At 43.8% G+C, this 25,375-nt stretch overlaps 1 protein-coding gene across 5 annotated transcripts in view; it reads left to right on the forward strand.

Annotated features, from left to right (window-relative positions):
• Positions 1–25,375, forward strand: part of sec16b (SEC16 homolog B, endoplasmic reticulum export factor) — a 61,662-nt gene that overhangs the window by 7,176 nt on the left and 29,111 nt on the right. For all 5 annotated transcript variants that reach the window (XR_013807216.1, XM_079675530.1, XM_079675528.1 and 2 more), the window contains 7 exons: positions 3,977–4,074; positions 4,157–4,259; positions 6,041–6,261; positions 22,022–22,173; positions 22,261–22,322; positions 22,632–22,770; positions 22,859–23,092. Coding sequence is in view for 4 of the 5 variants with exons in the window: in XM_079675530.1 (XP_079531656.1) it covers positions 3,977–4,074; positions 4,157–4,259; positions 6,041–6,261; positions 22,022–22,173; positions 22,261–22,322; positions 22,632–22,770; positions 22,859–23,092 (1,009 nt within the window). In the remaining variant the exon portion in view is untranslated. The remainder of the gene's footprint in view (positions 1–3,976; positions 4,075–4,156; positions 4,260–6,040; positions 6,262–22,021; positions 22,174–22,260; positions 22,323–22,631; positions 22,771–22,858; positions 23,093–25,375) is intronic.

Raw genomic sequence — 25,375 nt, forward strand, 5'->3', positions numbered from 1 at the left:
ACCAACTAAAGGAGGACTCTAAAAAGGGAGTCTAAAGACATACAGGGAAAATACATACTAATATACTAAATAAAGAACGAAACAAAACCTCACTCTAAAAGTGATACAACTAACACAAAGAATCTATACAAAAACACAGCTAAACTAAAGGCAACAGTCACAAATCCTAACTATACTCTAAACACTAACTAAGCTACTCTACACTCCAACTAATCACACAAGTTTTAACCTCAGAACAAAGAGCAAGTAGCGAGAGGCATCTGTCCACCTACAGAGCCTCCAGAATGATGATTGTCCCCAAGCTTTGTAATAATCTCCAGCAGGTGTGCGCCGGCTGTGCGCTGCGATTGAAGTGCGTCGGGCCCGGCGTGCTCCAATCGCAATCTTCAGGGGCGGACCAGGAGATGGGAGCCAATGCCGGGAGGGCAACCGCACAGCTCATTTACATAGAACACACACAGCTGAAAACACTCAGACGACCAGGAAGGCAGCAGCCGTAACACTCCCCCCCTTAAGACACAAACCCACAGGTTTTGTGAACCTAAGCACTCTAACGAAATTCCTAATAACACACATTCATCACAAACTCAACCTGACACACTAACATCTCAAACTGGACAAGCATCGGCCAACACATTCTCTGAACCCTTTAATGACGGGTTGTCTACTGTTGTAGTCCCGCACAATCAGAGCCCATTGCAGGAGACGCTGGTTGTGCTTGGACACGCTGGGGCAGAATATGAATGGATCGCAACAGCTAAACACCACAATTGGCCAAAGGCTGGGTCCAACATGAATCTTAAAATGTTGTAGCGCCAACACCAACACCAAGATCCGATGAACTACCTGACGCTCTCTGGTTACCGGGAGTGTCGAGAAGTCTAGAGGCTTGTCTGAGCCGGCGTGTTGCGCTGGTCTCATGACATCCTCACGAGGGGGAGGGGGAGCCACAATTTCTGGCTTCTCCTCGGACACAGCTTCATCTGAAGGCACAGGCACAATCACAGGGTCAGGTAATGAAACATAAGGGTCACGTTTACTTGCCTGTGCGCGTGCATGTGTAGCCAGGCCAATGCCTTTAGGCGGGGATACATTCTGCCGCTGTTCCTTGCGTTTCAGAGCTGCGCAATTGGTGATGACATGTCCAGGTTTGTGACAGTAAAAACACACCCTCTCTTCTCTGTTCACATTACACACATTTGCTGGCTGAGTAAATGGTGCGGCTGACACACGGCGGGATCTCTCCGTAGAGACAGGGGAAAACACAGTTTTATGCATCAGCACATACTCATCAGCTAACACAGCGGCAGCAGAGAGAGGGTTTACCCTTTGTTTGTTCACGTACTCCGCAATGCGATCAGGCAAACACTTCTTAAACTCCTCCAACATGATCAATTCTCTCAGAGAAGAATAATCCGTAGCATTACATGAAGCAATCCACTTAGCAAAACACATTCCCTTTTTCCTAGCGAACTCTAGGTGCGTTTGATCAGGACTCTCCCTATAGTGTCTAAACTTTTGCCGGTAAGCTTCAGGAACTAACTCATACACTCTGAGGATGGCACCTTTTACTGAGTCATACTGCAGGCTGTCCTCTAACGTGAGAGCCACAACTGCTTCCCGAGCTTTTCCATGTAATTTGCACGTTACCATCAGAGCCCAAACTTCAACCGGCCACCGCAACGCCATAGCAATGCGCTCGAAGGCACCAAAATAGGCATCCACCTCAGTCTCACAGAATGTTGGCACTAGCGAAATGTTGTTACTCACGTCAAAGGCAGGTGGAGGAGGTGGAGATGGCAAGTTTCTTCCGGCAGAGTCAAAAGCACCGGATGCGCGCAGTTGGGAGTCCAGTTCCAGCCGACGCATCCGGATCTGGACTTCCTTATCTGCCTCGATTTTCTTTACCTCCAACTGAAACTGCCTGTCTTGCTCCCTGTCTTTTGCTTCCAACTGAAGTCGGGCGAGGCGGACTTTAAGTTTATTCCCTTCCCGGGAATCAGGACTACCAGGAGACGGTGGACTATAGCGAGGCGGCGCAGACGGTGCTTTACACTGCTTGCTCCCCTCGCTGTCACTACCCTCTCCTTTAGCACGGACATTTGGCACAGTGAGCTCAGCTTGTGCAGGCAGCACCAGAAAACCCCTTTCCACCAACTCATCCACCACCAGAGCCTTTAACTATTTTTTAAACAGTTGTTTTGCCACTGGGAGACCGAAATGTTGCGCTATCTCATATAAGTCGTTTCTACGACACTGAACTAACTGCTCATGAGAAGGACAGACCAAAAACGACTCTAAATCAAAAGTTGCCATACTCAGCTAAAACTGCACACAACCTTACCAAATTGTTTTTAGCTATACAAACCACTTATAACCCCAGGAATTTGTTATTTATCCCGGACGAGCCCCCATGTATGTTACGTCCCAACTAGGGGAAGAGGAATGCAACACACACCAGTATGTAATTGGTATTAATTATAAGCGTTTATTTAAAAACAGCTGTAAACAAAATAGCAGGCAAACAGCCTGAAACAAACAAAAGAGCCAAAAGGGCACAGGTTGACAAATAACCAACTAAAGGAGGACTCTAAAAAGGGAGTCTAAAGACATACAGGGAAAATACATACTAATATACTAAATAAAGAACGAAACAAAACCTCACTCTAAAAGTGGTACAACTAACACAAAGAATCTATACAAAAACACAGCTAAACTAAAGGCAACAGTCACAAATCCTAACTATACTCTAAACACTAACTAAGCTACTCTACACTCTAACTAATCACACAAGTTTTAACCCCAGAACAAAGCAAGTAGCGAGAGGCATCTGTCCACCTACAGAGCCTCCAGAATGATGATTGTCCCCAAGCTTTGTAATAATCTCCAGCAGGTGTGCGCCGGCTGTGCGCTGCGATTGGAGTGCGTCGGGCCCGGCGTGCTCCAATCGCAATCTTCAGGGGCGGACCAGGAGATGGGAGCCAATGCCGGGAGGGCAACCGCACAGCTCATTTACATAGAACACACACAGCTGAAAACACTCAGACGACCAGGAAGGCAGCAGCCGTAACACTGATTTACAGACATCTCTTTCCCAATGTAAATCCATAGTAAAAAGTATTTTTGGTCCCAATGACATCACAACCTGACACTGAAGTTGTAGTACATTGTTTTGCCATTACATACATTGGTTTAAGAGCCCAGTGCAATTCCTGGGGGCTTGTGCACACCCCCGGTTTGGAGAAACAGACAGAAGTATTTTACTGCTACTTATTTTTGACAACCTAAAGAAAATCAACATCAGTCAAAGTGTACGCTATTTGTAGAACATTGCCAGCACTCTACCAGATTGTCAGACAGCCCTTTCAGAACTGAAGCTGCTTACTGGGCTTTCTTTTGGGGTTAAATGGGTTTAAGATACCTAGCTTACTTTGGATTCAACCAAGTCACACAATAAAACAAATACATTGACTGACCAACATTTGTGTTCTGGAAGGTGTTGTCAATGAAGTCTGGTATCTTTGAAGAGAGCCGCATATCAATTTCAGCTGTGTTTGTGTCTGAAGTATGTCTTTTGCTGCCCCTGTCCATAGCTGTACATTGCTTAGCTTCTGTGCTGCTGTTTGTTTCTCCAAACCGACAGCGACTGTAGGCCATACACTAAATCAGAATAACTACCTCATACAACTTGAACTACCTCAGACAATCTGAACTATCCCTTTAATAATCAATTCATTGTATGCATGCATGCAATATAACAAACTATAAGCATGAAGCATCAATTTGGGGACATAGTTCTGGTGATAAAGGCAATGGGGTTTGTGCTCAGTGCATGCTGGGATACGCCTGTCACCCCAAGAATGGTTCAATGAAGAAGGATGATGCTCTAAATATAATAATGTTTTCAGCACCAGATTCTTTACATGAAGAAAGTGAATGAGTGCACTGACTGAACTAGAGTTCATTTTATTTTCAGGCATGGGTATGACTACCCCCCCCATGGCCACTGGGACTACAGAGATCACTATGGTTACTATGAGCAGGACTACTACAGAGGACAGCAGGGACCACAAGGTACAGAAGACGACAAAACTTTGATCTGCTACACTCTGTGCCCTGGTGAAACTTAAGATGATACATGTGTCTTCTCATTTAGATGCTGGACAGTGGGGGCCCCAAGACCCCTGGAGAACGGGCCCTTCTCAGGACAGAACATACAAGCAGGAACCCTCAGGGAGCGCCTACAGCGAGGAGCACATGTGAGTTTCAGATCTGAAGTCAACCCTTTATTGATTTATGGCTGTCAGTAGAAACATGATCCATTCTCAGTTTGAAAACAGTGCAGATGTTTTGCAGCCTTTGCTGGATTGTTTTCGCACCACAAAGAAAAGTATACTCAGATGATGCAATTTATGCATTTTGTTATTTTAATGTTTTGTATAAAAATTGCTTTGTTATTAGTATAAAAAAAAAAAAACACTGAACAAACGTTCTGTTTATACTTTAATTTTGAATACTGATGTTATTGGAATACTTAGCCCTCCTGTTGTGTTCGGGTCAAATGACCGATTCATTAATCAATCATAACTTTTTTGTTTTACATTTGATTTCATTAAGGCTTTATGATATCCTTCACAGTAGACATTTGAAAATGTGAAATCGCTGATCACCACTTTCATTGCATTTTGGATGATTTAGTCAACTTTGTAACACCCATGGTGTTCCCGGTCAAAATTGAACACCATAAAGAAAAGGAATTAGTAACCATCCGGATCAGATAACACACACACACAAACACCCACCCACCCACACACACCCCACACACACACACACACACACACACACACACACACACACACACACACACACACACACACACACACACACACACACACACACACACACACACACACACACACACACACACACACACACACACACACTTATGTGCCCATCCCCCACATGGATCACACTTGGCACACGCAATACATGTTCAGTGTCTATTTTTTGTATTATTTACTGCAGTTTTTCATGTATACCAGTAGTCTGATACAATATGTACAGTTTGAAAGGGTGTTAAATGAAATTTGGTGATGATTAATGGTTTTTGTGTTGATGTAATAGCAGTTAAAACAGGACCGGTCAAATTTGACCGCGAACAACAAAGTAAGGGGGGGGAACGAAGACAATAGGAGGGTTAAAGGTAGTTTTCACCCCTAAATGATCATTTGTTTATGAATTACTCAACCCATGTTACCTCTAATTCTTGCAGAATTGTATTTCTCGCATGCCTTGAAGAGTCCAAAAACTGAAAAATATCTTAATGGATTAAAGTAAATGAAGGCTGTCTAACAACTCAACTCATATAAAAATCTGTTAAAAAACATTATTGAATGCTCATTACACTTACCAAACCCCTGGCTTTTCACTTAAGAGTTGTGTGAGATGTGTGGTATAGTTTTGCTGTTGTTAAATGTTCACTTCAATTCATCATAAATATTCCCAGTTTTGGGATTCTTTGTTGCCACCGTGGAGGCATGTTTCTTTTCTCAAAGAATTCAAGGTTATCGAAGAATCAGATATTTATACACACACATAATCATTTTGTGGGTGAAGTATTCCTTAGAGAAGAGTTAGGAATCATAACCTGCCGAGGGGTACATGCATACAAGAAGTCAACAAATCAGCAACATGTTGGAGATAGCAAAGGATTCAAATCAATGTGAACCCAACAGGGTAAGATAGCTCTAATGCGGGTATTGTGTTTTATTTTGACAGCGAGATCTGACAGATACCAGAGTTAAGGATGTTACAGTTACAGTTGCTCCTCTTATCATAAGCTTCTTTGTGTAATGTAATCTGTAATCTTAATGTATCTGTGTGCATAAGAGGTTGTATCCTGGGAAGACAGAGCTGCTTTAAAGTTTAGTAAAAGCGCATACAGTATCTCATGACTTGAGGCTGAATAATGATGTGTTGTAGCATCAGTAGCAAGCTGAATATTTCTATATAAATAAAATATATTGTTGCATTCTCTCAGATATGACCACGGCAAAGACAACCCCCAGCATCACCTCAATGACTACGAGGATAACAATCCCTCCAGAGACAACGAAGAGCTTTCCTCCTATTACCAGGGGACGTTAGAGAGCTCCAAACACTCCGGCCTATCCTCCAGCAGCTACGAGCTGAGTCAGTACATCAACGGAGCGGACCCCAGGGAGGCGGCCCCTCAGTCCCTCCTCACAGCTGGTCACTCAGGTGAGTATCAACCACAGCTGCTCCGTTACTTCACTCTGTCTGTCAGGCACGGAAGCATACTGCTGCCACAGCAAATTCAAAAAGTGAATCAATATCAAGTTAAAACATCATGAGTTTATTGTTATATAATTAAACATGTTTTGTTTTGGTGTAAGAAATAATTGCTACACACAAACATATCACATTATGACTTTCATTGATATTAAAGTATATATTTATTTAGTTTTCAAGATCAATATGGACCATTATTGATCCCTGTAGGTCAATTCAGATGTTAAAGCAGCAACAGAGTGAGATACAGGGCAGTACAGATAGTAGTTCACATACAGAGTTGGGTGTAACGCGTTACTGTAATAATATTACTTTTGTCGGTAACGGAGTAGTGTCACTACACGGCCCCTACACACTGCGGCGTGCGTTGCCGCTTCAACTCACGGTGCTCGCTGCAAAAGTAGAGCAATGTTCTACTTTTGCCGCCTCGATGGAGGCGTCAGCCAATCAAATCCCGTTTATGCAAATCTGCCCAATGGCGAGCCGTAACTTTTATACCTAGGCCCTCTGACCCCCACCCCTTCCCTCGAGTTATTACGTCACAGCGTATAGCTACTTCAGCGGAATATCAAAAACAACGGCCCGGGGTGCAAAACGCATCAACGAAAGCGACCCTCTACCACAGAAAACAACACCTGTAAATAACAGTATTTGTGTTCTTTGAAATTGAAAAGGATATTGCATCGTGTTTGTTACTTTCGTTGCATTTATATGTCTTAAGTGTAATTTGGCATGCTTTTATTTTGAAGGGGAGTTAACGCTGTTGACAGGAATTTGTTGTTGTTATGGAAACAAGAAAAGTTTCACAGCGGGCAGAACTTGTCATAAAGTCCGCGATAATAACACCCACCCATTTAGAGGGAAGATATGATTGGTCAATTGTACTGTCATTTGACATTACTCTCTCGTTCAGGTACTATAGCTGGGCCCTCTGTGAATTCATAGCTGGACCGCCTGGACGTCCAACAGCTCCTCTCTTCACAGTAGGCTTGTTTGAGACAAGCGAGACCTGCGCAGACCTGCGCAATTTCGATCAACGTCTTGCTCGTGCGTTGCATGATGGTTAGTCATTTTGTCTGACTTGCTCTGGAGGTTCGCTCACATGAGACGTTGAAATCTCGCGGGACAAAGACGCCCGCAGCCTTGAGAGCGAGGCGCGGAGAGGTGCGGCGAGGCGGCGCAGTTCCTCTCCACGGGCTGCGGAAGCGAAATGCTCGATGGGAAACGACTCGCTGGTATCTCGAGCTGAGCGCTCATTGGTGGTTTTTACCCCGTGCTGCTGACGAAACTCTCCAATTGGCTCGGCAAAAGTTTGTTGCTGTTTGGTGTCAGTTTTACGTCGCCACTTCCATTCACATTTTTCATCATTGTTCCACAATCTTTATCATCATGAAATGAATATCTATATATGTTATACTATACTTGCACTGCTTACCGTTTTTATACTTTATATATCTTAGCATATTCATACACACTGTTCATACTGCTCACATGCTGCTGTGTATATCTAGTGTATTCATACCCCTCACTGTTTATTCATCATTCACTTCATTCTATCTTTTATTCTGTAGATTGTGTACATTACTTTTCACTTTACTGCTTGTTGCTCTCCTAGTTAGAAGCTAAACTGCATTTCGTTGTCTCAGTACCTGTAAATGTAATATGTGCAATAACAATAGAGTTGAATCTAATCTTGAGCAGGAACAAATGTATTTACTTAGTACATATCTGAAATTAACGATTAAACAAATGTGTGCATTCTTTATAAATGCAAACTTAGTCAAGCCAACTCCGGAGGTGGCGGTATGCACATTAAAGTTGTTTGCAATCCGCCAAAAAACTGAGAGAAGAAGAAGAAGAAGAAGAAGGCGAAGCAGCAGAAGAAGAAGAAGAAGATTTTTTTTGATTTTTAAAACAACATTTTATTTCCATTTGTTTTAACTATACACCGAAACAAAAAACAAAAAACATTACACAAATCAAATAAATAAACCGATTTTCACATCTACCAAATAAATGTCATTTGAAAACGTTTTACCCATTTCAAAACATCATCTTTTACACGCCTTAAAAACAAAAAAATTCACCTACCCTTTAAAACTTCAATATTAGAGAGTCATTTTCCCCCAGTGAGCACAGAACCTGCCCAACAGCCCACACATCCAGAAACCCCTGTAGATGATTGATCAGCGTATAGTATGCATGCTCCACCCTCAGACGCACTGCCACCAGCCCCCTCAGACAGAGCACTGCATCCGTCCACCCTACTCCAGCAAGTTTGTTCTTCCTACTTTTCCAGATTGCTAATTTTGCATTAGCAAACAAGAAATTGATCAATAGTAGGATTTCCTTCTTTTTCAGGATGTATTTGGGGCCATGGACAAAAAGTGGTATGGAGAAAACCTCCCCGAACCCCTTCACCCACTCCTGTAACATTTTTTTAAGACCAGCCAACCGGGGACAGGACACCACTAAATGCTCCAATGTTTCTGCCATAAAACAGAACGGACAGCCCCCCCTTGTGCCTGGGTCAAAATGAGCCCTGTATTTGTTAGTGGCTATTGCACCGTGTATAATTCTCCATTGGATGTCAGCCATCCGTTTTTCAACGGGAGAGTAATACAGGATCCGCCAGCTGCCCTGAGGGGAAGAGCCCAAACCAAACACATCTGTCCACCTTGACTCTCTGACGCCTGCGAGCGAGCTGAGGTTTAGCACCTTTACGCAGCTAAGATATAGCTTCTTCCCATTGCAGGAGCTGAACATTCCAGGTGTTAGAGTCCCCAGTGATAGCAGGAGACCATCCTCCTCTCTCCGTTCCCCCACCGCAGGACCCACCCTCAAGGCAGGAAATACATAATCATATCCCTTTCTCCACTGGTCGGCCAGATCTGCATCCAGAGCAAAAGTCCGGTGGGATGGCGACAGCGACTGCCACACCTCTTCTACCAGGTTCTCCAGAACTCGAGTTGAGCGAATGCCCGTCACCTCAGCCAGTTTTTCCGTGGAGATCCCTGTCAAATGGCCAAGTTTTACCACTCCCGCTTCAATGAACGCATTTTTTAGGGCGGCTGAAGAGAAAATGGTTCCGGAAAGAAAACCAGTGTCAAACAGGGGCTCCTCAAACAGCCACATCCCAGGCCGGGGATCGGGTGGTCTGGTAAAACTCAGAATCTTCCAGGCATTGATGACTGAGCAGTAAAAAGGTGCAAGTCCAGTTATCTTGTACGCAGGGGCCTTCAGCAGAAACAGGTGTTTATCAAAACCAAAGCCCCCTGCCCTCCAGAGCAACAGCCGGGCCATAGCCAGCCAGCAGGGAGAGGCACCATACAGCAGCCGCTGAGCTGCCTGCAGTCTAAAAGCAGCAGTCCTCGCAGTAATGTCCACAAGGCCCTGCCCCCCCTCCGCCACAGGGAGGTACAGGACCGATGCTGGCACCCAGTGATGACCCGACCAGAAGAAATCCACGAGGAGCCGCTGCAGTTGTTTCATGAGGTCCGGCGATGGGGTTAACACCTGGAGTCTGTGCCACAAAGATGAGGCAACCAGATTGTTGGCTACAAGAACTCTTCCCCTGTAGGACAGCTGGGGTAGCAGCCATTTCTATTTAGCTAATTTTGCTCGCACCTTTCCCAGCAATCCCTCCCAGTTCTGTGCCACCATGTCCTCAGACCCCAACCAAACTCCCAGGACCTTTAAACCCTCGTTTCCCCAGCTGAGGTTACCAGGAAGACTGGGCCCATTTTCTAAACTCCACTGACCTACCAAAACTGCCTTACTCTTCTCCCAGTTAACTTTGGCTGAGGCAGCCTTCCTATACAAAACTAAACTGTCCTGTAGCTCCTGGATATCTCGCTGACCCTGGATAAAAACACTGACATCATCAGCATAAGCTGATACAACCACCGGGGGGGCCTGAGCTGACACTGGCAGACTCAGGCCCCTCAGCCGGTTTCTAAGCCTGCACAAAAGTGGCTCGATGGCAATACTATATAATAGGCCTGAGATAGGGCAGCCCTGCCTGATCCCCCTTTTAACTGGTACAGGTCTGCTCAGCCCTCCCCCCACTTTCACAACACAACATGCATCACTGTACAAACACTTCACCCAGGACAAAAAATGCTCCCCAACACCAAAAGCCTGCAATGTGGCAGCCAGAAAAGTGTGATCCACACGATCAAAGGCCTTCTCTTGGTCAATAGAAATAATACCAACATTTATATTGTACAGTTTGCAAACATCAAAAGTGTCTCTCATCAAAAACAAATTGTCCACAATTGATCTGCCAGGGATGCAATATGTTTGATCAGTACCAACAAGAAGTTCGATAAAACACTTCAGTCTGTTAGCTAAAACCTTTGACAGTATCTTATAGTCCGTACATAAGAGAGCCACAGGTCTCCAATTCTTCAGCAGGGTTAGATCTCCTTTCTTAGGCAACAGTGAAATCACTGCACGCCTACAGGAAGCTGGAAGAGTCCCTTTCCCAAAGGACTCCATCAATACATCCAACAAATCATGTCCTAGAATACTCCAAAAATGTTTAAAAAAGTCTGCAGGTAAACCGTCTATGCCCGGAGCCTTGCCGGAGGCCATCTGTGTCACCGCAGAGGTCAGTTCCTCCAGCGTAATGTCAGAGCCCAAGGTGTCACTTTCGGCTGGACTCAGCTGTGGAAGACCCTGAAAAAGTTCATCAGCGGCTTCCACGTCACAACCTTCGGCTTTGAACAGGTCCGTGTAGAAGGACACTGCATGTCTCCTCATCTCAGCAGGTTCAGAGGTTACCTGTCCATCGGGAAGACGCAGACATACCATCTGCTTCCTTTGGCCCACAGACCTCTCCAGGTTGAAGAAAAAGGTGGTTGGTGCATCAATGTCTCTCATGGAAGTAAAACGGGCTCTGATCAGAGCTCCCTTGGCCTTCTCCTGAAGAAAACAGTTAAGCTGCTGTTGTTTTAGGAGGGACTGTTCTATATTTCGAGCAGACACACTCTCTAACTCTCTGATCTCTCTCTCTAACTGCTCTATAGCTCTCCTAGTGTTTGCAGTGGAGTAGGCTGTATACTGTTGACAGAATACTCTAATCTGAGCCTTTCCTACCTCCCACCACTGACTTAGGGAGGGAAAAGACTCTTTCTTTGATTTCCAGTTGATCCAAAACAAATTAAAATTCTCACAGAAAATCAAATCTTGTACAATTTTAACATTAAACTGCCAGAACGATCTAGGTTTCTCTGTGTTGGATAAAACCAAATCCAAAGAAACTAGCTGATGATCTGTAAAACCAACAGGTTAGATGTGACAGTTCACTGCACGCATAATAAAAGAAGAAGACATGTAAAATCTGTCTAGCCTGGCTGCACTGACGCCCCCATCTAGCATTCTCATCCAGGTGTATTGTTTAACGGAGGGATGCTTCATCCTCCACACATCCACTAAGTCAGCCTCTCTTATCACCTGTGACAGTAAAAGGGACGACTGAGGATGAGGCTCCCGTCCTATTCTGTCTAAAGTGACATTAGTGCAAACGTTCCAGTCCCCCCCCAGTATAACACACTCCCCCTGTACACTAGTGTCTAGCTTGTCTTTTAATAACTGAAACACAGATACACGTGCAGGGCCCTGATTGGGTGCATACACATTAATAAAGGTGAAACTGAACTCTAACAGTTCCACTTTCACCATCAAGGCTCTACCTGCCACTATCTCAGTGCTGGATAAAATCTTTACATTTAGAGAGGGGGAGAATAAAACAGCTACTCCAGCACTAAGGTTTGAGCCATGACTGAGTACATACTGACCCCCCCACCACATCCCCCAGTCCGTCTCATTCAGGCTATCACTGTGCGTTTCCTGCAGAAATATCAAATCTAATTTTTTCTGATTAAAGACTTCTAACACTAAAGCTCTTTTCTGTGCACTTCTACCCCCGTTCATGTTCAAGGAAGCAACCCTTAAAGCCTGCATTAGAGGAATGAGACAGAGAGAAAGAACAGACAGGTACACACAGCAGAGAGGAGACACCCAGTGTTGCATGATCATGTTGAAATTATTTAGACCTTTTCAGTTTCTTCCCTCTTTTGCTTCCTGTCGTATCTTTTTTCACAGCAGTTACATGCCTCCTGAGACGATAACGTTTCTTTTCATCCAGCAGGTCTAACCCTACAACTTTCTGAAGAGTTCTCACTGTATGAAGAAACTTGTCAATGTCAGGGAAAAAATCTCTCACTTCCACTGACTTGCCAAAAGACTCGTCTAAAAAGACATTAATCTCTTCCAAAGAATATATCTCTGCGTTCTGAGAGAGACTATCTGCAACTGAACCACAGTCAGAATCCCCCTCACCGTCTGTGTCCATCTCTGTCACCTCATTATTGTCTGCAGCCTGTTGAAGCTCATTTTTCCGCCCAGAGCCAGACGGCAGCTCCTTCTGTGTGCCAACAGCCTCTACCTGTCCCACAGCACCAGTCCTCACCTGTCCTGCTACATCATCTCTCACCCGTTTACCTGTTTCCACATTTTTTCCTCTCACACTCACCACACTCTCTACAGTCCCTGTTTCATCTCTCACGATATTCATCCCTACTTGCTCCGCAGCCACCGGGGCCCCGGCGGGTGCAGCAGCAGCCCCCGCGACACCGGGTCCCGCTGCCGCGGACCAGGCCGCCCAGGGGACGGCCGCCCCCGGCTCGGCCGCCCCGGCGGCCCCCGGCTCGGCCGCCCCGGCGGCCCCCGGCTCGGCTGCCCCGGCGGCCCCCGGCTCGGCGGCCCCGGGCCCAGCCGCACCCGGCGGAGCGGCGTGCCGTCTCTGTGGACATGCAACACGTTTGTGACCCGACTCCCCGCACTCAAAACACTTTACGCTCCCTGAGCTCGCATAAACCATATAAAAACCCTCTTCGTGCCTAACCCGGAAGGACACATTGGGACAGTGGGACAATTCAGAAACATGAAAACCTGTCTCCGCAGAGAATGGACATGTTTTAACTTTTCATCCTTACACCCCAGAGCAACAGTGCGGAGACTACTGGCAAACTTACCAAAACGCTTCAGCTCCCGTTCCAGCGCCTCATTCGGGATGAACGGAGGAACGCCAGACACAGTGATCCGCGTGGACGGTGTCGCCAGCGGTGAAACTTGAATGTATTCCTCGTTTAGCATTAATCCGCTCTCGATAAGTTCCGTCACATATTTCTGGTCTTTCAAAAAGACCACGACCGCTTTGTTCATGCGGGAAGCATAGGAGATATTTACATGACCGACCTGATCCCCCACAGCCAGCAGCACCTGCTCCACTGTGCTTGCGGCCTGAGCCACCAGCCGCACTCCGTGTCTCAGAGACACCGGCGGCGCCCCGGAGGACGCCATCCCCGCCACGAGGCACGGAAAAATACTAAATTAACAAATTAACCGTACTTGCAAAGGGTACAAAAATCCCAACGAAAGATCATACAGTTAAAGAAACGATTGAAACAGAAACACAAGAGTTAAAGTTGAAATTCCCTCTTCCCTCTTCAAACACACATCCACCACCGAAGAAGAAGAAGAAGAAGAAGAAGCCGACTCGGTGGGGAGCATCTCAGTGATATGCATAGGCAGCAAAAACAGCAGTTAATAGCAGAGAATGGAAACGTGAAGGAGAAGAGACAGGATAATAGGTCGGCTCTGGACGTGGAATTTACAATGTCAGAACTCAAAATAGCCTTACAAGGTACAGGATATACAGCCCCAGGACAAGACCAGCTATGCTATGCTATGTTTAGACAATTACCTATGGAAACTATGAAAATAGTGTTGAGTCTTTTCAATAAAATCTGGAGAGAAGGAGATATGCCAAGTGTGTGGAAAACAGCAATCGTGCTACCATTCAATAAGCCAGGGAAAGATACAGCTAACCCTAGTAACTACAGACCAATAGCTCTTACATCACACCTATGTAAATGGTTGGAAAAGATCATTGTCCGTAGGCTCTCACATGTACTGGAACAGAAAGGGCTGCTGAGTAGTTTTCAGAGCGGATTTCGTAAAGGGCGTTCCACAATAGATGCGCTAGTAAGAGTGAGTAACGATGTGGAAAAAACATTGAAAATGAAAGAGATAATGGCAATAGTGTACTTTGACATTGAAAAGGCGTATGACTCTATGTGGAGGGATGGGTTACTGATCAAATTGGGTAGAATGGGTATTGGAGGGAGAATGTACAATTGGGTGAGGGCCTTTTTAACAGACAGGACATTTAGAGTAAAGGTTGGAGCAGATATTTCCAACTATTTTGAAATAGAAAATGGTATTCCCCAAGGGAGTGCAGTCAGTCCAATATTATTTGACATCATGATTAATGATATATTTACATGCTTAGACACATGCATACAATCGGCTCTGTACGCAGATGATGGGGCTATTTGGATGAGGGGAAGAAATGCCCCATACCTAATGGAGAATATAGCTAGAGCGATTACAAAAGTGGAGAGGTGGTCATATAACTGGGGATTCAAAATGTCAGAAAGCAAGTCATGCTACATGGTATTTACAAACAAACGCAAGATTGATGGCCAACAGCTAACACTATATGAGCGTCCAATGACAAAGGTAAATGAGTTCAAATACCTAGGACTGTGGTTTGATAGCAAATACACATGGAAAATGCATATTAATCAAGTGGAAAAGAAATGCAAAAAAGTATTAAATTTATTGCGAGCTGTAGCTGGATGCAACTGGGGCGCAGATAAACAAGCATTAATAGACATTTACAGATCAATTATGAGGTCCACAATAGATTACGGTTGTATAGTATATGGAGCAGCAGCAAAAACATCGCTTTTAAAAATTGATAGAATACAATATAAAGCATTGCGGCTGTGTATTGGAGCAATAAAGTCATCTCCTATTAATGCAGTTCTGATAGAAGCAGGAGAGACACCTCTGGAGATCAGAAGAGAGAAACTTGCTCTGTCATACTGGGTCAGACTACAAGGTAGTGGAGAAGAAAATATTTCAAACTGAATATTACAGGATTGCTGGGGATATGCAAAATTCCAGGGACGTGGGTTTGGCTGGACGAGTAAGGAAAGAACAAGGGAATATGGAGTGGAGAATATCACGTTTGCCAAAGGAACCCCATTTAGCAGTGTTCCCCCATGGCTGTTCCCAGAAGCTAACATAGATATGAATATCATAGAAAGGAAAAAAGAGTGGCAAATAAATGAAGTGGGAATTAAAACAAGTATGTATCTGAACGAAAAGTACTACAATTACCTACAAATGTATACAGATGGCTCTAAGAACAAGGAAGAGCGTGTTGGAGTTGGCATATACATCCCAGACTTTAAAATATCTATTTTAAAAAGAACATCTGATCAATTATCAGTGTATACAGCAGAAATGCTTGCTGTAATAATAGGATTGCAGTGGGTTGAAGAGGTCAGACCAGATAGGGTGGTTATATGTACAGATTCATTGTCCATATTACAAAGCATACAACAACAACTACTAGAGAAGACATTCTCATAGAACTGAATCATAGCCTGTTAAGACTGCACAGAAGCGGCATAGATCTGCAGTTCTGCTGGGTGCCTGCACATGAGGGGGTGAAAGGGAACGAGTGTGCTGATAGATTAGCAAAAACTGCACTACAAAAGCAAATAACACTACCAGTTCAACTTGGTAAAGGAGAGGGAAAAGCAGTCATTAAGAAGAAAGGGATGGAGATCTGGCAGAAAAGGTGGGAGGAAGACCAGAAAGGCAAGGACTATCACAAAGTACAAAATACAATTACAATTAATATTCATAAAGAAAGAAACAGAAGGGAGGAAATCATGATGGCTAGACTCCGAATAAATCACACGGCTTTGAACAGTACGCTGTATATCATGGGGAAAAGTGACAGTAACAAGTATGGGAACTGTGCAGTAAAAGAAGATGTAGAACATATCTTGTTACATTGTGACATCTATAAAGCGGAAAGAGAACAATTAAAGGCTAAAGTCTTAGAGGCAGAGAGGGAGTGGAGTGTGGTTGGTGTTTTGGGAACAAAAGGAGAGGGAGTAAAAGCTACCAGAAAGGCACTGTTTAAATTTTTGAGTGAAACTGGGGTAGGAAAAATAATTTAACATTAGGTAAGGAAAGAACATAGATTTGTTTTGTTTTGTTTTATTTATTTAATGGTTTTATTAATTTATTTTTATTTTTATTTTGATTAGAACATAGGTTAATGAGTTGGAATGATGTGATGATGCATACTCATGTACAGTAGGTGGCGGTATGCACCTTTTAAGTTGTTTGCAATCCGCCAAAAGCAAGAGAAGAAGAAGAAGAAGAAGCCGACTCGGAGCTGTCCGACTTCAGGCAAGCTTTTTGAGACCTCCCCCGGCTGCGATCGGCTATTCTAGTCTACTTTTGAGGCGAGCCGCAACGCGTCTCAAACAAGCCTAGTAACTCGCAGAGACGAGCTTCTTTCATTTAACCCTTCACATTCCAACAGAAACTGAATAGGCAGATTCTGAGTATTTATTTGGAAATATTATTTTAAATACAATTAAATCAAGTTATTTTGGTAAAACTAATGAAAAATATAACTAAAACAATATATTAAAAAATATATATATATATTTTTTAATGTTTTTAAATATTATTTTGTAGAATATCTTAGGCCCTCACAGAGGGCCTAGAGGGCCCTGACGGCTCGCCACTGATATCTGCCAGTACAAGCGCTAGCCAATCAAACTGCGTGTATGCTGGGAGAGCCAGACCGCAGTTCATTTCCTCATATGCCAAAAAATAGAGGAGAAAATAATCATAGCGGTAGGGAATCAACCCGGTACTATTATCAGTCCCTGTTCACCTACCGGGATACAAACCGGAGAAGCCAGGCATGGAGGGAGGTGGCAGAGAGAGTGGGTGAAACTGGTAGGTTTTCGCCTGTTTGGGGAGTTTATATCCAGTGTACTTCGTTTGAATGGACAGCTAGCAGGCATAGACAGTATTTAGCCAGCATGGAATGTTGCGTAAAATAACACCATAGACATTAATGTCATAAATGTTCATCATATAAAGTGTGACATGTAAAACCTATGCAATTGTCAGGAGAGATTCATGTGATTGATTGTTGGTCGCGTTGCTCGCATAAACTCCCCAAGCTCAAGACACGCCCACCGCCAAGCGGCAACGCACGCCGCCGTGTGTAGGGGCCGTTACCATACTTGTCAACCCTCCAGATTTTCGCGGGAGACTCCCAATTTCATTGCCCTTTCCCGGTTTCCTCCCGGGTCATATTTCTCCCGCATTTCTCCCGCATTTCTGACAAAATCAGATTTACTCAGGACTGTTTCCACTCTGACTTTAATACAGCTACACCATTGTTTGGTTTCCATGGTAACACGTCTCTTTAGTAGCGCGCGCAACTCAAAGTCTGAGAGGGTGAGGCAGATAGTCACAGAAAACAGAACAAGAATTAGTGATGGGCATTTCGAATCCCTTCGGGGACCAGTGTTGGGCAAGTTACTTCCAAAATGTAATATATTACATATGACTTATTACCCTCTTTTGAAAGTAATAAGTTACATTACAATATTACTGTCTCTGAAATGTAATGAGTTACACTACTTTAGTTACTTTTTAGTTACTTTCACCAAAATAACCGCAAAAGAATAGCTAGGTATTTTAAATGCTAAAATGTAGTTTAGTTTAGTGCAGCTCATTATGCATCCAGTGAAGGGCAATGTGGTATAGCATAACAACTGTGTAGGCCCTTAAGGCTACTAACAACTTGTATTACACGGCTTAGTTGAATACTCCATTCTGATTGTAAATTCTTAACATGTGACACGTTGTTAATACAGCAGTACAGACCGCTGTCAAGGACTATAATGAAGGTTAACATATTGTAAATCAAGGCAAATATTATTTAAACCATGCTCATGGTTTGAAATGGCAAACATTGAAAGGCAAAAGTATTATTAAAACCATGTAGCCTACTACATCATCACCTTGGTCCCATCATATACGCTAGGAAGAGAATATTTACTGTGCTTGAAAACTGGTATCACATCATCATGTGAGGTTGACTTTGTGACCTGGAGAACATTTCAGCTGCAACATCAGCTCGTTGATAATAAGCTTGGGATATGAGATATTTTTGTAGCCATTCGTGGTGGAGGCATCTGTGCTATTGTATGCATTATTTTTGACCCAACATTTCTAGAACCTTGAACCTTGAGTCAAAAGTTTGGACACACCTTCAAATTCGATTTTTTTTTTCTTCTACTTTGTAGATTAATACTGAAGACATCAAAACTATGAAAGAACAAATATGGAATTATCTAGTTAACAAAAAAGTGTTACAAAATCCAGAATATGATTTTTATTTTAGATTCTTCAAAGTAGCCCCTTTTGCCTTGATGACAGCTTTCCACACTCTGAGCGTCTCTCAGTCAGCTTCATGAGCTCGTCACCTGGAATGTTTTTCAATTAACACGTGCGCCTTGTCAAGAATCAATTTGTGGAATGACTTGCCTTCTGAATGTGTTTGAGACCATCAGTTGTGTTGTGCAGAGGTAGGGTTAGTGCACAGTGGAAAGCCCTATTTGACTACTGTTGTAATCCATATTATGGCAAGAACCATTCAATTCAGTAAAGAGAAACGACCGTCCATCATGACTTTAAGAAATGAAGGCCAATCGATCCGGAAAATGTCAGGAACTTTGAATGTATCCTCAAGTGCAGTCGCAAAAACCATCGAACGCTATGATGAAACTGGCTCTCATGAGGACCCCCCCCACTCCCCCAGGGAAAGGAAGAGCAGGAGTTACCTCTGCTGCAGGATAAATACATCAGAGTTACCAGCCTCAGAAACCGCAAATAAAGCACCTCAGATTAGAGCCCACATAAATGATCACAGAGCTCAAGTAGCAGACAAATCTCAACGTCCACTGTTCAGAGGGAAGCTGGCTACAGCATTCTGCAGTAGCCAGCAAAATATAAATCATATTCTGAATTTTTTAACAATTCTTAGTTTACTAGATAATTCCATTATGTTCTTTTATAGTTTCAATGTCTTCAGTATAAATCTACAATGTAGAACATATTTAAATAAATAAAAAACTTCGAATTTGAAGGTGTGTCCAAACTTTTGACTGGTACTGTATATATATATATATATCAGTGGCGAACCGTTAGGGCCTTCAAGGTATTCAGATAATACCCTGGAACACAGATAAAACAAACAAAAAAATCGATTTAATTATATAAATAAAATGTAATAAAATGTATATAAAATGAATAAATAAGAATCGTATCTGTGTTGTTGATCTGTAATATTACAGTGTCACGTTGATTTGTTAGTCCTTCTCGAACCATGCACTACGCATTTCAGTGGTTTTGTGTTAGAAAAGAAAGCAACCAATCAGGGGCCGTCACAAAGGATCTTAGGGCTAAAGGCCCAGATACACCGGCCCGAAATCGGCACTAAATGGGAGTCGGGCCGAACATGAGCGTGGACACGCCCTATTCGGAGTGGTATGCGCCGCACCGTCGGGTCTTTTCTGCCGACCTGACGCCTTTTCTTGCGTCGGGAACACCACCGCAAGTCGGACAAAGGGATAACACTGATTGGCTGTTCAGCTAGCGAATCAGTGCATGAGAAGCGTTAACGGAAGTGAGGGAGGTAAGCAAATGATTTAAAATGGAAGATGGAACACACACGGACGGCTATTTCACCTCATCGGTTTATAGAGCTCCTGTTCGTTCATGTTTTCAATGGACGAAAGTGAAAATGGAAAGAAAAACGCTATTTGTTGTTTGTTTATATCACGGAGTCTGTTCTTCTTCGCTGTCTTCCGGTTGTTCCGGTTGTTGCCTCTTTTGAATGATGAATACACACTACCGCCGCCTGCTGGTAAGGAGAGTTATTGCCACTCACGCATGCGCAGTTCATACGTGCTCGACTCGGATTTGCGGTGTGTTCCAGTGCGCAAAGTCGGCAAATACGGAGGAGAGTCCGGCGACGAAACAGTCGGTGTCGGCGACTTGCCGACTTGACTTGCCGGTGTATCTGGGCCTTAAAAGTACCTCCTAACTGGCGAATTTAGGAGAAACTCCTAAACATAATGGGCGTGTCAGTCTTAAATTTAGGACTCCTCATTTTATTCACTAAGAGCAATTCACAAAGTATTTTAGGCCTAAAAGTAGCACCTAAGTTTAGGAGAGCTTAAAAGTCCTCGAGAGGACTCCTAACTCAGTAAGACCTATTCACAAAGAATCTGAAAATGGCTGCGAGACGAAATGTTTTGGAGACAATGGAAGACTGTGAATTGATCAAGAGATATAGGCTAAATCGTGAGGGTATCAAACTTGTTGTGGAATTAGTGCGGGATGCAATAACATCCCCGACTAACAGGAATAACCCGATTAGTCCGGAAATAAAATGTTTGGCAACACTACGATATTTAGCAACGGGGAAAATGCAACTTTGCAATGCCGACGATTTAGGAATATCGCAACCATCAGTCAGCCGTGCCATAAACCAAACCATCAACGCGCTCTCTAGACCACATATCATCCAACAGTTTATCCGGTTTCCTTTGGACAATCAACAACTACACACAGGATCAAAGCCAACTTCATGGCAATTGCAAGTATGCCCGGTGCGGTCGGTGCTATTGACGGGACGCACATAAAAATAATTGCGCCATCAAAAGATGAGGACGTGTTCGTCAATAGAAAGAAAGTACATTCCATCAACACGCAGATTGTTTTCATTCATCATGATAGGGGGACTTGAACGGTGGTATGGGCTGTCATTGAAAGTGTTTAATTGCTGGAAATATGCTCATTGGATAATAGTTTGCAGGGTGCTTTTAATTGCCTCCTTGATTTAATGCAATTTACGTATTTTTATTGTTTGCTCTCTCTCTTTAACGTGCATATACAACTTCATTATCGTGGTCTGCACAAACTTGCCATCATGCGTGTATTCTGCTAACTGCACTGTCCATAACTATTTGATAGGAATACATTTCTAGCCTAGGCTATTTCCTTGTTTTTCTGTGATTTAGTGGGCTCGTTTGTGGGATGTTGCGGATGAGTTTCACCGAGACCGCCTGCTCTGAACAACCAATCACCGTACTGAGCGCTTCTAAACTCATGCACGAGAATCAACGTAATCCATAGCAACGGCGCGTCACTCTTAGTGATTTATCCTTAGTATGAGTAGGTCTCAGCGGCTTTGTGAATAAGTTTTAAGAAAAAACTCCTACGTAAAATGTTTTAGCGCGAGTTAGGAGCACTCCTAGCGGTAAGATAAAATGCTTTGTGAATACGGCCAGATCTTGTTCTGGGTCTCTGGGTAGAATATCCTTCAACCAAGGTACACACGGCGGCGGGGGTGTGTGTGTCTACAGAAGGTCCAGTTGTGATAGACACGTTTCGCCACTGATATATATATATATATAACAAAGATTTTTTTAATTGCTTGAGCAATGATTTCACATTATGATAAAATAAAGAGTTCATTTTTAAAACAAGAAAAGCTTATTTAAAATGTGAGTTTTTTGTAGTTTATTGTGTTGCATAAATGTAAAATATCTTGTTATCATCGGAAAATTATCATGTTATAACAATACACTTTTAGTCTTTTAACTTGATACTGATTCATACAATATTTCTATAAACTGTTGTCATCCTGACACATGCTCTGTGTCCCACATCTCCTCAGACCATGTTCCGGGGCCCCAGGTTTTGGCTCCTCTGAAGTTCTCCCTCCCTCATGTGGTGGTCAGCTTTGGGCCGGCGGGTCAGCTGATCCGGGTCACTCCGGGCCTCTCCACCCAGGAGAATGTCAGCCAGCTGGAGATCCACAGTCTGGAGGTACGCTAAGCCTGTGCTGATAACATCGTCTTCTTAACATTGTACTGTAGACTGAAAGAGATTATTTGTGTGTGCATGTCTGCATAGGTCATTCTGGGTGAGACCGAGGAACAGCAGGACATGAGGAACTTCCCAGGGCCTTTATCCAGGTGTTGCAATTTATTTTAGAACAAAATACAACAACAGCAGTACAGTTTTTTTATTTCACTGCCCATTTTCAACAGATACAAATGAGTAAATAAAGCATACAATTCACCTTAAAAGAGAAAATTGAACCATTTTATTGTTTTTTTTATTTTGGTGTGCAAATCTGAATCTAACGATTCTCACCATTAAATGTAACAGACCCCTTCAGAACACATTGAATGTCAAACCTGAAAGCGTTATTAGTCCTGTGAGATTATGTTTAAATTCAAAATACGATGTTGTATGTACTTGCTTTATTCATGTTTTTGAAGGGAAGACCTGCACAAAGTGGATGCGATGGAGTTTGCCCAGCAGAGGGCGGCTGCCTGTCTGAGTGGGGGGGGGCTGCAGGACCGGAGCTCTGCTGCCCTACTGTGGAACCTGCTCATCCTGCTCTGCAGACAGAATGGAGTAGGTTGACCATGCCTTGTTGTAGACATATTACACACAGAATCATGTTTATTCTGATGAAATCATCAATTAATGTGCATTGTTTCAGCAAATAGTTGGCTCAGACATTGCCGAGCTGCTGGTGCAGGGCTCAAATTCAGACGGAAGCTGCAAGACTGACACCCCCACCCTCATCGACTTCAGTGAGGGCGCGGGTCCAGCTGAAGCCCCCTCCCTCTTCGGAGACGACCTGCTCACCGGAGGCAGCAGCAGCCGGAGCTCTGAGGGCTGTGGGGGGGCTCTGCAGGGCTACACCCAGCTGCTGCTGGCCGGGAGGAAGAAGGTGTTCTTATAGCTCTCCATTGATCCCAGGGTTATCCTGCATGGTGTTACTTTACTATAGTTAAAGTACCAATGTCACAATGTAAAAATATTCCATTCAAATAAAGGTCCTGCATTTCAAATCCTATTTGTAAATGTACTTAAAGAGCCTGTGACACGATTTTCCCCCATCATCCAAACCCATCAATTTGAGTAAATATTGTCCCCTTGAAAACCATTACTGAACTGATTTTGGATATTTGTACTTTGATAACCATTAATCTGCCCTTCAATGTTGACCATTTCCTGGATCTTCTCGGGGATTCTTCAAGTCCCGCCAAATTATGGGGGACGTCAATGCGGGCACAGCGCTCCAGCTGCACCGTTCAGGATCCCAGCATCTGCATGTAAACGCACGATGGCGCACACAGCAGCAAGCTCAGACAGCGATGACAGTTTAATTTTGAACGTGTCTGAGAGCTCATATGAGGCTGAAGGATCGGTTTATTTTGTATCTGTTAGAAGTTTAGGAATTAGGTGCGTCAATATGGGCGATCATACGGTCATATAGCCAGTGGTGGACTGGGACTAAAAATCAGCCCGGGACTCTCGACCGGCCCACTTCGGAACAACTAGTAAATTTTCAACGGTGGGAGTGTGGGATGTGCTAGTGACTTATCCGACCGGCCCACTTCGGTACCGGCCCATCGGGATTCGTCCCGATGGCCAGTCCGCCACTGCACCCAGCCCAGCCCACGTAAACTGTCAACGGGGGGAGCCTCGCTGCGGGGAAACGGTGGACCTAGTGTCCCGATCGGAGTGGGAATAATAATAATAATAATAATAATCCGTGCATTTTATCCATTAATTTCCCCAACATTGTGGTAAAAAAAAACACGTTTAATCCATGTTGGTGTACTACTACAACCAGTGGTGTAGTGGGGATGTTTAACTGGGTGGACAGGGTGGTGGGTGGACGGGAGACACTATGGACGCGCTCGTGAACTGTCAACGGGGGGGGTGGGGGGGGGGGGGGGGGGGGGGAGGGGGCTTGGGGACCTCTGTGTCGCCTGTTAGCGCAACTTACATGATGCCGTTTAGACAATATAATAATAAAGGGCGGTGCCGGCTGTCAGCGAACCGATCCGGCCTTTCTGCGCGACTATCACTCAAATGCGGGACATAGTCTCAATGTGTGGGACGCGGGACAAATAATAAAAATGCTGTGTGTGCAGTCCCGCACAGTGCGGGACACCTGGTCACCCTACACACACAGTTCTGCCCCTCACACACACACACGCTTCAAATCAAGTTGCATAAATGCTTGAGCTACGTTTTTATTATAATTACTGTGAAATCTGCCTATTATGTTTTCGTCATTATTACAACAAACACACACTTGCAACTGATAACACTGGCAATGATTTTAGATGTATTAGACTATTAAAAAAAGAAATCATGCTTCAAATAAGTGGGGGTACGGCGTAGCCCCGCGTCCAACGCCCACTACACCACTGACTGCAACTACAAAAAGCTAAGGTTTGTTTTCTCATCAGGAAATGCAGCCCGGCTCAAACAAAAGATTTTTAAATCATCATCCTCACGATCATTTAATGTATCATATGTTCGCCGAATTGACATGAAAGCACTAATAAATGTAGTTTCATCAACTTGAGTTTACAAAAATAATCGATTTGTTTTTATATCACATCCGACGGGAGGAAATTCAGCAGCTCTCACTACCGATTTTTAATCCTAATTTAATCATCATCTTCACCACGATCATTTATGTTTATGTTCGCTGAATTGACATGAAAGCACTGACAAATATGAATATACTGTAGTCAACTTCATTAAAACGTTATTAACGTGGCTAAACTCAGTAATTCACCATTTCTACGCATGACAACACACTTTGTCCGTGTTTGGCTCTCTCGCCGCACAGTGAAGCGTTCCCGCATTGACGTCACTTCCGGCTTCCCCCAAAACCTCAAAATGAGTCGAAGGAATTTTCCCGCGATGTTCGAAATTATTGATATTTATCGGAACGGTATCGCTTTTTCTTTTTTAAACTGACGGTTGGAGATTACTAGTAGCCCACTATTTCATTGCACAACAGTTGTTGGGTTCGTGTCACAGGCTCTTTAAAGTATTAAAAGTAAAAGTACTTATTCAGCAAAAAATGTAATTCAAATTGCAGCTGTTTAAGCAGCATGCTAATGTTGTACCCTGTCAGGGTAGAACATATTAGTTTAACATATTTCACATACACTTAGGAAGCAGGGCTGAGTGATTTGGCAAAAAA

The sequence above is a fragment of the Notothenia rossii genome (assembly GCF_949606895.1).
Source record: "Notothenia rossii genome assembly, chromosome: 1".
In the NCBI taxonomy this organism is placed as follows: domain Eukaryota; kingdom Metazoa; phylum Chordata; class Actinopteri; order Perciformes; family Nototheniidae; genus Notothenia; species Notothenia rossii.